The sequence below is a fragment of the Schistocerca gregaria genome, chromosome 1, assembly GCF_023897955.1.
Source record: "Schistocerca gregaria isolate iqSchGreg1 chromosome 1, iqSchGreg1.2, whole genome shotgun sequence".
Classification (NCBI taxonomy): domain Eukaryota; kingdom Metazoa; phylum Arthropoda; class Insecta; order Orthoptera; family Acrididae; genus Schistocerca; species Schistocerca gregaria.
The window spans coordinates 579224475-579242611 of record NC_064920.1 but is presented as its reverse complement, the minus strand read 5'-3'; the positions used below and the strand labels follow the sequence as shown (position 1 = coordinate 579242611).

At 40.4% G+C, this 18137-nt stretch overlaps 1 protein-coding gene across 2 annotated transcripts in view; it reads right to left on the bottom strand.

The window, feature by feature from the left end:
- The window catches only part of LOC126356870 (uncharacterized), a 161632-nt gene that overhangs the window by 73300 nt on the left and 70195 nt on the right, over nucleotides 1-18137 (bottom strand). For both annotated transcript variants that reach the window (XM_050007403.1, XM_050007404.1), the window contains exon 6: nucleotides 3219-3372. In XM_050007403.1, the coding sequence (XP_049863360.1) occupies nucleotides 3219-3372 (154 nt within the window). The remainder of the gene's footprint in view (nucleotides 1-3218; nucleotides 3373-18137) is intronic.

Here is an 18137-nt window from a genome sequence, read left to right as displayed (position 1 = left end):
ATATAGCAGAAACACTACATGTTTGGCTACTTCTTCCTTCTGATTTGTCCTCCCTCTTCTTATCTGCCTTTAAGGCACGTCTTATTTTAGTCTCATTGTAACCATTTTTGCAGAAAGTGTCCTACAGATGTCTTAAATTATATAAAAAGCTCTTCTTATTGTTGATCGATCTTGCAGCACATACTAAGGTGGTTAATACTGAGTTATGTTGTGTCTGATGGTGGCAACTCCAAGCATTAAGATAAAGGGCCACATGTGTCTTCTTCCTGTAAACCGAGTATCGCAAAGTCTGGCCTTCTCTTGATCAAAAATGTCCAAGGAGGATATGCTTCCAATCTCTTCTATCTTCATGATGAACTTGATGCTGTTGTGAACAGCACTGAGATGATGTAGAAACCTCTGTAGGTTTCTTCTGCCATATGGCCATACCACATATGTATTATCTTCATACCTGTAAAATGTCTTCAGTTTTAGATTGGTGGTATTCAGCACTATGTTTTTGAAATGCTCCATGTATATATTAGCCATAACCAGGGCTAACGGGAAGACCATGGCATACTTACCCTTACCTATTTACTCATAGAATTTCCCACCAATTTGAAATAAGTGGTTGTTAGTAAACATCAAAAAAAAAATTGTCTGTGTCCTCCTCAAAGAATCCTTCAGTTAGAGTTAAGGAATCTTCCAGTGACTCCCAGGTGAAAAGCTGAATAGTAGGTCCTTCTCATCTAAGTTTCGCCCACACTGGTTGCGCCACATTTCCCATCACTGGCATGGCACCCGCTTCCAGAAGCACATTACTGGCCTACCCACAGGAGAGGACAGCAGTTCATTGGCTATACAGATATGCAGAACACAGCAACCCAACATTTTGCCTGAAGATGATACATACGAAACTCACTGAAACGTTGCAACAGGATGATGCCACCTCTCAGCTGATAACCCAAGAAGATTTTGTTATTAGAATACAGGGGAAAAGCCTCCAATCACACACATTCTAAGATTGGTCTACTAGCATCTTGTATGCAATTTCCTTTACAGATGCACTGCACTTTCCTGGAACTCTTCCAGAAAATCTAAATCTTCCATTAGCTTTCTCTAGTAATGGTTTTGTGTCCACTGCATTACACACTGCTTCTTAGTATTATTCCTATATACTCATACAATTTGATGTGCTTGTGATGATCACCACTAATCTTGTAATCTGATACTATCTGGTTTGCTCTCTTTTGTACAGGCATTATCTTACATTTGCTAACACTTAAACAGCACTGTCATTCATTAGATAAGTGCAAATTTTGTCCAAGTCTCTCTGTAATTTCGTATGATCCTCCAACAACAAAATTTTCCTGTACACAACAGCACTGTCAGCAAACACTCTTATAGGCAAGATAAGAACCCCTTATATCTAAAATTACTTCTGCACTTCGTGCAGCAATTTTTCAGTATTTTGATTAAGTGATGCTAATAACTGTGGCCATCATTAATATGAGCTGGGTGCAATTTTTCTCCCCATACTTTACTGGTGCGTGTGTGTGTTATTGGTAACTGCTGCTACACACAGTACAGAGTGCACTGTGTCATTTTGTATCCTATTTGCTATTAAATGGGAAATCTTAACAAAAGTAACTTCAATAACTAATATCCAATTATCTCAAACAGATATTTCCAAATTAAAGTGCCACCATTCATCCCCCCCCCCCCCCCCCCCAATTCACTTTAACCACTTCTGTTAACTCCCAAGATTAAGCCCCGTTTTGTTTTAGTGTCAACTTCACAAAATTCGAAATTATAGTCCGATACCCTTTTCCATTACATACACGCACAGTTGAACTTTGAAATCCTCTCAGATGGTAATATTAGCGTGCTTCACGGCAAGTTAGTGTTATACATGTCAACCGCAACCGGACATTAGTCAAAGTTTTTCTTGCTAAAATATAGATTGTTACATAAATATTGGGCTTAAAATAACTGTAAGATGAGCATTAAATGTTCAGCGGAGCGAACATGCAATATATCAGGTACAAAATGATTAACAGAAAGCTTTACAGGTCTTAATAGGTAAGATATAGAGTATTTAGAATGGATAAGAAAATGGAAGTAGGTCAGGATGAGCGAAACGAGAAAGTACCTACTGTACTAGGTGGCAGTAGTTCACTAGGTGAGAGCACGGATGATGCCATGGGATGGCTACAGGCTTATGTTGAGTACCATACACACGTCAATGATCAAATTCAGATGATGAGCCCATCACAAATAAATCAAGGTATGAAATATGACACGAATGAAGACAGTGGTTATGTTAACGACTTGATGGATACGTTCGATTCATCAAAATTTGAAAGTGAGCCGAGTGAAATACGAGAAGTAGAATCTGGGTATGAGGACACCTTAGAACAAAGTAGCGAAAAATGACTGACCATGAATGATTTGTTAAAAATTGCAGCACATGGTAGTAATGTTAACACTCAGCTTAAAACACAGACAGATGAAATTTAAACACAAGATGTTAAAATCAGTAAACAAATCGAAAATGTAGACTCAAAAGTAGGTGTCGTAATACTATCAAGGATTTAGAAACTGAAATAGATACTATCAATAACAATGTCACCACTAAGCAGGGGCAGATTAATGACATCAAAGAAAGGTTCGATACCGAAATAATGAAGATTCAAGGCACTGTAGAACAATTGGTTGGAAAAAAGAAGTCGATGGAAAGCTTTTCAGCCTCAAAACCGAAATAGTAAACAAATGTAAAACTGAAATTTCTCAACTAAGACAAACGGTGAATGATTCCCATAAACACTGTGCAGTGGAATGCTATAGCTATGAATGAATTGCTTACAAGATTAAATGAGAAAGACACAGTATTTCACGTATATTATTTAAAGCATGCACGAGATATGCAAGTTATGCTCATTTATAGTCTTTGCATGTATGTTCTTGTGTGTGTGTGTGTGTGTGTGTGTGTGTGTGTGTGTGGAGTAGTTACTTGGGTACACTGTTACATCACTGTGAAGCCGTTAATGCTGTTGGCAATAATAGTCAACTGAGAGACTGATAAAATGATTCATCTGTCGATTATGTGTCTTCCCAGCTAGTTGTGAGCACGCACTTGCCCCCCCCCCCCCCCCCCCCCCCCCCCACACACACACACACACACAATTTCCAGTTTACACTTATTTTTCCCCCAGACAAAAGGCAAAAGATACACTTACAGGTTCCCCAATGAGCTCGAAAGCATGCACAAGTATTTTGAACGCCTCTTCTGCCCCAGGTTGATTGTTTTTGTCTGGATGAACAAGAAATGCCTGTCGTTTATAATATTTCTTTATGTCATCATCAGAGCTATGAGGAGTGACACCCAAAATGCTGAAAAGAGAAATAATTTCTGTTAAATATTCACCGTAGAAAATAAATGCTGATAACAAACATGAAACTCACAAAATATGACAAATGCTCACCCTAAGAAAATGTTGATTATGAAATTGAGCTGATCATTAATTGTTCAAATAATAAGTAATGGTATGATAATGAAAATCAGATACAGTGACCATCCAATGCATACTCTGCCTTATCATAGGCATTGCAACAATGTTTATAATAAACAAACAAAAATAGAGGATGCAAATAGCACTCAGACGCTATTGGGTGGGTGGGGTTTGGGGGGAGGGCGAGGGAGGGCGGGGGGGGGGGGGGGGGGGGGAGGCAGGCTCACTTGTTGCCAAGGTGGTTTCAATTACCCTGCAGAAGTTACCCTGGGAAGCCCTTCATGTCCTCCATACAGTCCTGATCTTTCCCCATGCAATTTCCATGAGTTTGGAGCCCTGAAGGAAGACAATGGCTGACAATTTGCTTTAGATGAGGCAGTGCATGGTTCCATAGGCAACTGCAACCATTTTTCCATGAAGACATCAGCCGCCATGTCTTACAGTGGAATAAATGTATTTTACGAGTTACCATGATTACTATCAAAATAATAAAGAGTTTACTTAGTTTTTATGGTTCATTACCATAGTCGGTAAAAATGTAATCCTTATAACCAGAATGAGATTTTCACTCTGCAGCGGAGTGTGTGCTGATATGAAACTTCCTGGCAGATTAAAACTGTGTGCCCGACCGAGACTCGAACTCGGGACCTTTGCCTTTCGCGGGCAAGTGCTCTACCACCTGAGCTACCGAAGCACGACTTACGCCCGGTACTCACAGCTTTACTTCTGCCAGTACCTCGTCTCCTACCTTCCAAACTTTACAGAAGCTCTCCTGCGAACCTTGCAGAACTAGCACTCCTGAAAGAAAGGATATTGCGGAGACATGGCTTAGCCACAGCCTGGGGGATGTTTCCAGAATGAGATTTTCAGTCTGCAGCGGAGTGTGCGCTGATATGAAACTTCCTGGCAGATTAAAACTGTGTGCCCGACCGAGACTCGAACTCGGGACCTTTGCCTTTCGCGGCAAGTTCTCTACCATCTGAGCTACCGAAGCACGACTCACGCCCGGCACTTGCCCACGAAAGGCAAAGGTCCCGAGTTCGAGTCTCGGTCGGGCACACAGTTTTAATCTGCCAGGAAGTTTCGTAATCCTTATAAGATCACTTTGTTGTCCATCTATCTGTCCGTCCAAATATTCAAAACCCTTTCTCTGAGGAACAGGTGTACTTATCTAGTTGAAATTTATGTCACACATTAAGGTCTACAGTCCCTTGGCTATGTAAAGAAATGAAGCTTCTAAGTTCGTGCAATCAAAAGATACGGCCACATATTCTGATACTTGCAAACTCACTCATCAAAACCTGGTACTTCCCATTGACATAGAATCATGAAATCTGCCAAGGACAGATTCACCTTACAAATTAAAGGAAAAAATCCAAAAATTGTTAATTTGTAATTACATCACATGAAAAATTTTCTTTTGTTATTTGTTACCTGACTTCGAACTTGAAATTAAAACATTCTCGACAGTGTTGAAATCCCTGGGACCGATATCTTGTCATTATCAATGTCAATAACAGGCAAAAATCGCCCGAAATCCTCTATTCCCAGAATGGATGAACTGTCTGTATACATAATTAGTCTTGTACAGAACCCACAGTGCACAAGTCCTACTTGCTTCTGGCCAATTTTTTGTCCTTTGTTAACAGACTGACTGTCTATCCGAACCTTCCTGGCAGATTAAAACTGTGTGCCGGACCAAGACTTGAACTTGGGATCTTTGTCTTTCGCGGGCAAGTGCTCTACCAACTGAGCTACCCAAGTATGACTCACACCCCGTCCTCACAGCTTTACTTCTGCCAGTACCTCGTCCTCGTCCTTTCTTTCAGGAGTGCTAGTTCTGCAAGGTTCGCAGGAGAGCTTCTGTAAAACTGGGAAGGTAGGAGACGAGGTACTGGCAGAAGTAAAGCTGTGAGGACGAGGCGTGAGTCGTGCTTGGGTAGCTCAATTGCTAGAGCACTTGCCCGCGAAAGGCAAAGGTCTCGAGTTCGAGTCTCGGTCCGGCACATAGTTTTAATCTGTCAGGAAGTTTCTTATCAGTGCACACTCCGCTGCACAGTGAAAATCTCATTCTGATTGTCTATCCATTTGTTAAGACCTCCTTCCATCCATCTCTTGAAACCCCTTCTTCTCAGGAACAGGTACATGTATCATGCTGAAATTTACATCACATGCTGAGGGACGTATAATAAATGTAATCAAAAGACACGGTCATTTGTGTCACATATTTGATACTTGCAAATTGACTCATTAAAAACCTACAGGTTACTTCCCCTTGATGTGTGATCATGTAATTTGGCAAGAAGAAAGTTTCACAGTACAAGTAAAGGGAAAAAAGAAAAACAGGAAACTCTTAGTTTGTAATTGCATCGTTCAAGAAAAGTATTTCTTTCATCAGTTATTGTTGAGTTCAAACTTGAAATTAAAACATTCCTGATACTCATGAGTCTCTGGGACCGATATCTTCCTGCTATCAATGTTGATAAAAGGCAAAAACCGGACATGCAATGCTCCCCACTCACAGTGTGGCAGTTAAAACATTCCTGATACTCATGAGTCTCTGGGACCGATATCTTCCTGCTGTCAATGTTGATAAAAGACAAAAACTGGCCATGCGATGTTACCCAATCACAATGTGGCAGTTCAGTCGCCGCACACGTACACACACAAGCAACAAAGGAAAGCACTGCACCTTCTAGCAGAATCTTGTACCATTTTGAAGGCCATCTGTCATCTATATACCTCAAAAATTGGAAACTGTTTGCTGGACAAGGCTTGGCAAATCAGGTCAACCCAACTGAAACACTTACACGCTAAGAAAAATCTGGAGCCATATGAACCACATCAGAACCAGACACACAAAATGTGAAGCATCCGTTTATGAACAGGGGATGGTAGAGGGACAGTAGACAGTCCCGAATGTAATTGTGGAGAAATGGAGCAAATAAAAGACCACATTACTTGTGAATATCAAATAAGGAATTCGAAGAGACTGGAGAAACTTCATAAATGCTTCTCCAAAGGCTACTGCGTGGTTAAGTTCATTAGATATAGAGCTCTGATGGAAAATTAATAACATCCTTAAACGTTCACCTGCTATACTTCAATGCTTTGTTAATATTTTAATATTTATTTCATGTCTTCTCTTCCTCTTCTACATATGGCATATATTTCTATAGTCCACCGTAATCTAAATGCAAAAATAAATGAAATAATAGTAATCACTCCTGTGGACCTCTGGCACATTCATGTCAAAATCTCTTGAACTTTAACAATATTATGTAGAGGATAGTTGCCACTCATTATATCCCCCCCCCCCCCCAACACACACACACACACACACACACACACACACACACACACACACACACAAAAGCAACCCGCACACTACTGACCACAATCTGTGGCAGCTGAAGCCACATTGTTACATCGTTACGTCCCATCCTGGATTTCTCTTGAACTTCAGGTGCACACCCTGGCATTAGGGGATTAAAGTCATTTCAGGACATACAACTATTTTAAATGTGGTACATCTGATGTTCTCAACTCAAGAAGCTACCTACATGTAATTTTTCGCCATCTCTCTGATGCCTCCCAAAAATATATTCCCACACCAAAAATATCTCTACATAAATAATTTCCTTCCCACTGGTCATCACAATCATCACATCTCCTGTGGGAGGCAGGAGACAACCAAATATACTGACGTCTTGCTAAAGCCTTTATGGACAAAGTTCTGCCCATTAAGTTCACAAAAACAAGTTGTTGTTGTTGTTGTTGTTGTTGTTGTTGTTGTGGTCATCAGTCCAAAGACTGGTTTGATGGATCTCTCCATGCTACTCTATCCTGTGCAAGCCTCTTCATTTCCGAGTAACTACTGCAACCTACAACCTTCTGATCTGCTTACTTTATTTCTCTCATGATCTCCCTCTACGATTTTACCTTTCACACTTCCCTGCAATACTAAGTTGGTACTCCCCCGACACCTCAGAACGTGTCCTATCAACCGATTCCATCTTCTAATCAAGTTGTGCCACAAATTTCTCATCTCCGCAAATCTATCACCTCGTTATCAGTTAGTCTGTGGCACCATATTTCAAAAGCTTCTATTCTCTTCTTGTCGAAGCTTTTTATCATCCATGTTTCACTTCCATACATGGCTACACTCCATACAAATACTTTCAGAAAAGACTTCCTGACACTTAAATCTATACTCAATGTTAACAAATTTCTCTTCTTCAGAAATGCTTTCCTTGCCATTGCCAGTCTACATTTTATATCCTTTGTACTTCGACCATCATCATTTATTTAGCTACCCAAATAGCAAAACTCATCTACTACTTTAATTGCCTCATTTCCTATTTTAATTCCTTCAGTATCACCTGATTTAATTCGGCTACATTCCATTACCCTTGTTTAATTTTTGTTGGTTTCCATCTTATACCTTTCTTTCAAGACATTGTCCATTCCATTCCACTGCTCTTCCAAGACTTTTGTTGCCTCTTACAGTATTACAATGTCATTGGCAAACCTCACGGTTTTCATTTCTTCTCCATGGATTTTAATTCCCACTCCAAATTTTTCTTTTGTTTCCTTTACTGCTTGCTCAATATGCAGATTAAATAAAATTGTGGACATGCTACAACCCTGTTTTACTGCCTTCCCAACAACATCTTCCCTTTCGTGCCCTTCGACTATTATAACTGCCATCTGGTTTCTGTACAAATTGTAAATAGCCTTTCGCTCCCTGTATTTTACCCCTGCCACCTTCAGAATTTAAAAGAGAGTATTCCAATCAACATTGCCAAATGCTTTCTCTAAGTCTACAAATGCTTAAAAAAATGTAGGTTTGTCTTTCCTTAACCTCACAAGTCGTAGGGTCAGTATTGCCTTGCGTATTCCTACATTTCTCCAGAATCCAAACTGATCTTCCCTGACGTTGGCTTCTACCAGTTTTTCCATTCGTCTATATAGAATTCGGTTAGTATTTTGCAACTGTGACTTATTAAACTGATAGTTCAATAACTCTCACACCTGTCAGCATCTGCTGCTTTAGTATTGGAATTACTATATTCTTTATAAAGGCTGGCGGTATTTCGCCTGTCTCATACATCTTGCTCACCCGATGGAAGAGAACTACCAGTAGTTCTAACAGACTGTTGTCTACTCCCGGAGGCTTGTCTTGACTGGTATTTCAGTGGTCTGTCAAATTCTTCACACAGTATCATATTTTCCATTTCATCTTTATCTACATCCTCTTCCATTTCCATAATATTGCCCTCATGTACATCACCCTTGTATAGACCCTCTATATATCCTTCCACCTTTCTGCTTCCCCTTCTTCGCTTAGGACCGGTTTTCCCTCCGAGCTCTTTATATTCATACAGGTGGCTCTCTTTCCTCTAAAGGTCTCTCCAATTTTCTGGTAGACAGTATCTATCTTACTCCTAGTGACATATGCTTCTACATCCTCACATTTGTCCTCTAGCCCTTAGCCATTTTGCACTTACTGTCAATCGCATTTTTGAGACATTTACATTCCTTTTCACATGCTTCATTTTTGTATTTTCTCCTTTCATCAATTAAATTCAGTATCTCTTCAGTTACCCAAGGACTTCTTTTAGCCCTCGTCTTTTTATCTCCCGGATCCTCTGCTGCCTTCACTATTTCATCCCTCAGAGCTATCTATTCTTCTTCTTCTTCTGTATTTTTTTTTTCCCATTCTTGTCAATCGTTCCCTAACACTCCTTATGAAACTCTCTACAACCTCTGGTTCTTTCAGCTTATCCAGGTCCCATCTACTTAAATTCCCACCTTTTTTTTTTTTTTTTTTTTTTTTTTGCAGTTTCTTCAGTTTTAGTCTACAGTTCATAACCAATAAATTGTAGTTCAGAGTCCTCACCCTCACCTGGAAATGTCTTACAATTTAAAACCTGGTTCCTCAATATCTTTCTTATCATTATGTAATCAATAAGAAATTTTCCAGTGTCTCCAGTTTTCTTCTGCGTGTACAGCCTTCTTTCACGATTCTTAAACCAAGTGTTAGCTATCACTAAGTTATGCTCTTTGCAAAATTCTACCAGGTGGCTTCCTCTTTCATTCCTTACCCTCTGTCCATATTCACCTACTACTTTTCCTTCGCTTCCTTTTCCTACTACTGAATTCCAGCCCCCCCCCCCCCCCCCATGATTACTAAATTTTCATCTCCCTTAAGTATATAAATAATTTCTTTTGCATCATCATACATTTCTTCAATCTCTGTATCATCTGCAGAGCTAGTTGGCATCTAAACTTGTACTACTGTGGTAGGCATGGGGTTTGTGTCTATCCTGGCTACAATAATACATTTACTATTCTGTTCATAGTAGCTTATACACATTTCCATTTTTTATTCATTATTAAACCTACTCCTGCATTACCACTAGCTGATTTTGTATTTATAACCCTGTACTCACCTGACCAAAAGACTTGTTCCTCCTGCTACTGAACTTCACTAATTCCCACTGTTTCTAGCTTTAACCTTTACATTTAAATTTTCTAATCTACCTGCCCGATTAAGGGGTCTGATATTCCACGCTCTAATCCGTAGAATGCTAGTTGTTTTCTCGTGATAAAGATGTCCTCCTAAGTAGTTCTGCCTGGTGATATGAATGGGGGGATTATTTTACATCTGGAATATTTTACCCAAGAGGATGCCATCATCATCTAACCATACAGTAAAGCTGCAGGCCATTGGTAAAAATTACAGCTGTAGTTTTCCTTTGCTTTCAGCCACTCGCAGTACCATCACAGCAATGCTGGTTTGGTTGATGTTACAAGGCCAGTATAATCAATCATCCAGACTGTTGCCCCTGCAACTACTGAAAACACTGCTGCCTCTCTTCAGGAACCACACGTTTGTCTGGCACCTCAACAGATACCCCGCTGTTGTGATTGCACTTACAGTATGGCTATCTGTATGGCCGAGGCATGCAAGCCTCCCCACCAATGGTCCATGGTTCAAGGGGGAGAGGGAGGTGAGGAGGAGGAGGAGGAGGGGGCAGGGGAGAGACTTCTACTCACCATTTATTTCCAGGAAACCAAAAAATCTGTCTCCAATACAAATGAGCCACATCAGTGATCACTTGACCCTTATGCCTTCAAAATCTCTTACTATATCTCATGCCAGAGCTTCTTATCTCCCATTATGACCCAGAATACTATCTTCATCCTCCTACCTGGTATTCGCTTAGTCACTCAAACTGTGTAATAACCTAGTCTGTAAATATAGGTATAGTGTGATTGATTGAAGCTCCTATTCCCTATTTCTACCATTATACTGTTTTTAGCTCTAGTTCTTACACTTCTTAAGCTAATATACACCATTTTCTTCCCTTTTAGAAACAAGCCTTTATCTTTAATTTATCTTCCTTACTGACATGAGATTTGATCAATTACATAAAAACACTGAATTACACTCCTGGAAATGGAAAAAAGAACACATTGACACCAGTGTGTCAGACCCACCATACTTGCTCCGGACACTGCGAGAGGGCTGTACAAGCAATGATCACACGCACGGCACAGCGGACACACCAGGAACCGCGGTGTTGGCCGTCGAATGGCGCTAGCTGCGCAGCATTTGTGCACTGCCGCCGTCAGTGTCAGCCAGTTTGCCGTGGCATACGGAGCTCCATCGCAGTCTTTAACACTGGTAGCATGCCGCGACAGCATGGACGTGAACCGTATGTGCAGTTGACGGACTTTGAGCGAGGGCGTATAGTGGCCATGCGGGAGGCCGGGTGGACGTACCGCCAAATTGCTCAACACGTGGGGCGTGAGGTCTCCACAGTACACCGATGTTGTCGCCAGTGGTCGGCGGAAGGTGCACGTGCCCGTCGACCTGGGACCGGACCGCAGCGACGCACGGATGCAAGCCAAGACCGTAGGATCCTACGCAGTGCCGTAGGGGACCGCACCGCCACTTCCCAGCAAATTAGGGACACTGTTGCTCCTGGGGTATCGGCGAGGACCATTCACAACCGTCTCCATGAAGCTGGGCTACGGTCCGGCACACCGTTAGGCCGTCTTCCGCTCATGCCCCAACATCGTGCAGCCCGCCTCCAGTGGTGTCGCGACAGGCGTGAATGGAGGGACGAATGGAGACGTGTCGTCTTCAGCGATGAGAGTCGCTTCTGCCTTGGTGCCAATGATGGTCGTATGCGTGTTTGGCGCCGTGCAGGTGAGCGCCACAATCAGGACTGCATACGACCGAGGCACACAGGGCCAACACCCGGCATCATGGTGTGGGGAGCGATCTCCTACACTGGCCGTACACCTCTGGTAATCGTCGAGGGGACAACGAATAGTGCACGGTACATCCAAACCGTCATCGAACCCATTGTTCTACCATTCCTAGACCGGCAAGGGAACTTGCTGTTCCAACAGGACAATGCACATCCGCATGTATCCCGTGCCACCCAACGTGCTCTAGAAGGTGTAAGTCAACTACCCTGGCCAGCAAGATCTCCGGATCTGTCCCCCATCGAGCATGTTTAGGACTGGATGAAGCGTTGTCTCACGCGGTCTGCACGTGCAGCACGAATGCTGGTCCAATTGAGGCGCCAGGTGGAAATGGCATGGCAAGCCCTTCCACAGGACTACATCCAGCATCTCTACGATCGTCTCCATGGGAGAATAGCAGCCTGCATTGCTGCGAAAGGTGGATATACACTGTACTAGTGCCGCCATTGTGCATGCTCTGTTGCCTGTGTCTATGTGCCTGTGGTTCTGTCAGTGTGATCATGTGATGTACCTGACCCCAGGAATGTGTCAATAAAGTTTCCCCTTCCTGGGACAATGAATTCACGGTGTTCTTATTTCAATTTCCAGGAGTGTATGACAGAACCTTATGATATGCAGTAACTAATTTTCTTGTAAGTTGAGAGACATTATCTACTCTCATTATACACTTTTACCATCCATTGATAGATAAAAAGGTCTGCCTTAAATTAGTGGAATGCAGCTATGAAGACAGGTCAAGATCAAATGTGCAGAAGTATATGGAAGTGTACTATGTGACTCAACAGCCAATCGTGTATCTGCGACATTCTTGTCTTCGATCTGTGTGCGTTGTGCTGTGTTCGTAAAGCTTACTGCTTATTCCAGTCACAGTGTTAGTAGACTGAGTGATTATTTTTCCCTCATAGTGTTCATCACGAGCAATGTTAAGCAATCATCACAACATGCAAGAGGAATAATGTTTCATTTGTATCTATACTTTACAAGACAGTCTTCTGCTGAATCCATGCCGGCACAAGCCACATTTCACACTACTGGTAAATACCCAGAGGAGACAGCTGAAACACATGGTATTGGTTTCAGGTCCATTCAAAGAATATCCATCAAAATCAAATCTAAGGTGTCTATGCAAGCCTGTGGTTCATCTACATCTACATGACTACTCTGCAATTCACATTTAAGTGCTTGGCAGAGGGTTCATCGAACCACAATCATACTATCTCTCTACCATTCCACTCCCTAACAGCGCGCGGGAAAAACGAACACCTAAACCTTTCTGTTCGAGCTCTGATTTCTCATATTTTATTTTGATGATCATTCCTACCTATGTAGGTTGGGCTCAACAAAATATTTTCACATTCGGAAAAGAACGTTGGTGACTGAAATTTCGTAAAAAGATCTCGCCACACCGAAAAACGTCTTTGCTGTAATGACTTCCATCCCAATTCACGTATCATATCTGCCACACTCTCTCTCCTATTACGTGATAATACAAAACAAGCTGCCATTTTTTGCACCCTTTTGATGTATTCCTGTTCGGCTGTTTTCAAGTCACAAAGCAAGCAAAACAATCGCAAAACGGAAGAGAGTGAGAAATATGATTCTGTGAAAAACTTTTGCAGAACCTAGTGTTCTACAAGTATGCTAAAGGTGAATACATCTGACAGTATAAAAATTAGTTTCATATATGAAAGAAGCAAAAATTTTAACAGAAGCAAATGGAGCATGTTGAGGGCACTGAAAGACATGGGGCTCAGATATCAGAAAATGAACAACTAGAGGAAATTACTCATGGAACGAAGCAATATTGTAGCTGCAAGGATTGTGTTGTTGAGAACAATGCAGGAGGTCAGGTAACTTGGCATGTCTTGAATTTATAATGTAGATGGAACTTTCATCAATCAAAATCATGCAAGGGCTTCAAGCTGGAAGATGAGCTTCGGGTATAGTGGGTTAAAAGTTCCAGTTGGTAAGGATAATAGAATTGTAGTGATTCGCGTCATATAAGTAAAAATTGGCTTTATTTCCCAGAGGAAGCTGGCTTTTAAGGCATCAAAGGGCAAGAATTCTGAAGATTAGGATTGTGAAATGATGTGCAGTGTCTTCAAATGGTGGTTTAAAGAACAACTGTTGCTGTATATCCCTGAGTGTTCAGCTATTGAATTCCAAACAGGCTGATATCATTGCACGCTTGTCATCTAATGGCATGCCTTATAGTTCATCACATACCAGAGCATAACTGCTGGTTCTTGTCAATGCCCACAAGCGTGCATACAGAGTTTATGACATAGACGAAACTGCAAAGAAGCATGGACACTGTATTGTTAGATTACCCCCATATCATCATCATTATAATCCAGCTAAGCTGGTATGGGATCAGGTGAAAGTACATATTGCAGAAAAGAACAATAATTTAAAATTGCAGATTTTGATAAATTTACACTTGAGACAATAGACAGCATCTCTAATATTTGCATGAGCGCCTTGTGTAAGACATGAAGAAAAACTGCAGGATGAAGATTACCACAAAGAAACTGGCAAGGACACTTTGAAACCTTTCATTGTGAATCTCACTGAAAGTGAGACATCTACGTCAGACTGCGAAGACAATGGTGTGGATTTCTTAATGTGACATATTCAAGTAATATTTACTGCTACTTATGACTTTCTCTGTATGACTGTATCTGCAGTTGCACAAAAAATTATTAATCACTGAAGTATTCATCTTTGGCTTCATAATAATGCAGTTTTCGTCATAGCAGGTTCCACAATGAAAGAAAATTAATGTTTAGTAACCCTTTAAGTGATTTATTTCTGATATCCTTTTAAGGTGACACATTTTTAAAGCTTGATGCCTAAAGTAAGCAAAATATACCATTATTGTTCAAAAGATGAAACATGAAACATCAATAGCATTTAAAGGAAGAAGCTAATCATTACTACTAAAAAAAATTGTTTGTGTGTGTGTGTGTGTGTGTGTGTGTGTGTGTGTGTTACTAAGAATGTAGTTCACTGTGGTACAATGTGTATGCTAGCATCTCATCAGCTGTTACAGTGCTTGAACTGATGGAAGAATATCGCAGAAGCGCAACAGATCTTCCCTTTCTATCTGCGCAAAACGTGCGCCACACCTGCCTTTATAGCTGCTCTCACACTAGTTGTAAGCAACTTTATGAACAGAAAATTTATAAAAGTTTCTGATGGCCAGATCAGGACAGCTGAGGTCAATTACTAACAGTTCACTTTTCAATTATAATCACGGACATCAAAAACTTGTTTCAGAAACTCAAAAGATACATGTTCCACTTGACTGTTGCCCGTGTAATATTTTGGTTCCTAACAGATTAATTTGTTCTTCTTCAGTAATTTTTGGGTTTGCAGCTGGATCACATCAACATTCTGTCTAGGTATTCGGTCCAGAGACGTCTAGCCATCCTCACGTGAGTAGACGAAGCACTGAAGAGACCTGATGCAGTCAAGGTATTTATTACGAATTCTGCGTATGCGAATCTTACTGGCAGTTTAGGGTGCATGCATTAGGAGGTGACATGCACTTGGCAGACAATTTGTGTGTGCTACCCTCAGCGGTGAAGTAAGAATAATCTAATCGCTGAGTATCGACTGAGCATGTCGATTCTCTTGTGACCGCATAATTTTAATCACTGGATTCCAATTTTTATCCAGCTTAAAGCCATTGTCACAATTCATTAAATTATCAGCAAGACATTTTTCCACGGATTCTTTAATTACAGAGTCCCAGAAGCTGGAAACTGGTGCTAAAATTTTGGTATTATTGTATTTCATTGAATGTCCCATAGAAATGCAATGTTCTGCTACTGCTGATTTTAAATGTTGTCGCAGATGGGTTATGTCTTTTGTGTTCTATGCAGCGTTCCTGGACGGTTCGTGTCATCTGACCTATATACGCAAAGCCACACACACAGGGAATTTTATAAACACCCGACTTCCCCAATTGTAAATCGTCTTTAAAAGATCCGACTAAGGCCCTGCTCTTTGCTGGTGGACTGAAGATGACATTTTATCAACCACCTACTGCAAGCGCCATAAAGTGCCAGTATGATTCACATGCGCAGAATTCACTATAAATACCTTGACTGCATCAGATCTCTTCAGTACTCCACCTACTCACCTGATAATGGCCGGACGCTTCTGGGCAGAAATATCTTGGCAGAATGTTGATGGGATCCGGCTGCAAACCCAAAAATAATTAGAAGAAGAAATACGTCGGGAAAATTTCAGAAGTCACATAATTTATTCTTATTCAAAATGTTAAGATACTTTCCTTGAATGCTTTACAAATGCTGGATAATAATGACATGGGACTGTAATTCTTACTATTAATGTGTCATCTTTCCTACAGAATAACAGCATTGTTGAGTGTTCAAATATTTGTTGAGAATATTTACTGACTACAGAAATTTTGCTTATTATTTGTTAACTAACAGTGCAGTTTAATAAAAAAATTTTGAACTTCCAGCTATATCAAGTGACTAAAGGAGCTTTAGGACAAATGCTTCTTGGCCACTGTCATGCAGTAACTGCTTGCCATTTCACTAATGGTCTCATCCCTACAGCCATACACGCACTATTTAATGCTGAGAAATCAATTATGGCACAACACAAATTATAAATTGGCATCTTATGAAACTTGACACCACTTTCAGATAGTGTGACACAATAAGTGACAAAAGTAAAACCTCAGTCAGTCAGAGGCAGTCTCCAACTCAGCACAGCCTGAAATCTGCCCATTGAGATTCTGCAGTGAATACGGCGAACACATCACGTAAATGCATCTCTGAGTCATTGGCTGTACAAATACACCTCCACTCTCTACTGGTTTTGATTCAATAACCATCTTCACTGGAAGAAAAGCTGTACAATGATGAGTCAAGACAGCTTTTCCTTCTGTGAAGATGGTTATCTACCTGAAACTGGTAGACAATAATGGTGTATTTGTACAGCTGATGGATTAGAAATGCATTTCTTCATATATCTGACAACTGTAAACAATTATAAAATATCTAATCACATTATGTAAACTTTGGTCTTATTTGACAATGGACTGAGCACCAGTGGCATCACGGTCAGCAGTGAAGCTATATAAGGATGAGGGCAATGATGAAACAGCTGTCAGTTATTACTTGACAATGCCTCATAAGTATTCAGCCAATAGTTCATGCAAATTTGGCTAGGAGCTCATGACCACATTATTTCATATTGTCACGAGATCGTAATTATATAAGCGTATTTTGTTTCAACTTCATCAGACAATCTTATATGGTATACTGTAAGGCCATTTTTCCAATACCATTCCTGCTTCTTCTACTTTGTGCATATAGCACACACCTACACTAAACATAATTTGAATAATATTTTATAATTTCCATGTGGAAACTATAAAATATTATTCGAATTATGTTTAGTGAAAGTGTGTGCTATATTCATATAATGTGCATGAACTGTTTTGGCAACCTGTATGGATTTCTGTTTTCTGTTTCCACCCATTAACTCTCAGTTATTGTAATACAAGAGTACAGTATTTTTTAAAGAAAGCTTAGTCTATAACCTATATGGATGGATGCAAAATGGCAGCCAGTGTAAAAGTAGCTCATGTATCTCCTTGAAAAAATGTGAATACTGCAAGTAAAAAGAAAGCATATGTATATTCTAAGAATGAGATTTCAAAAGTAAACGCATATGTATCCAGTCTACAATTTATTAACAGTGCATTAAAAATGGATATTAATAAATTTCAAGCACCAAAATGTGAACCACCTGCGACACAACATACATCGAAATTTCTGTGAGAAATGTTGGCCTTTTTCTGACAAGTGGTCAAAAATGGTATACGAGAACAAAAGTATAAAAGAGGTGCAGGAAAAAAACAGTGTCACATTGCATAAAGTAAGGGAGATGGGTGTGCAAGTAGGTCACTTTGAACAATCTGTAGTGGAATATTCAATTCATAATGCATGTTACACATGCAATCTGTTACACCTAAAACAGCTACTAGTGAAGAAAATGGAAAACAAGTTTCAACTCACAATAAATTTACAATGCTAAAAAGTTTATGTGATGCTGCTGAAACGAATCATTCACTGAATATTGGAAAACAAAAGTACAGTGGACTGGCAACAAATAACTAACAAGACCAGAAAACTACAGGGGAAACTTGGAGAATATTTCATGAAAATTTACTGGGCATGTTGTATAAACTACAGACTGGGAGATCAAGTGATTAAGGTGAATATTAGACACAGGGAATCATGTGAAACTGTTTTAAATGCCTTAACTGACAATCACCTTGAGCAGTTAATAAGGAAAGCAACTCATTAAGGTAATATC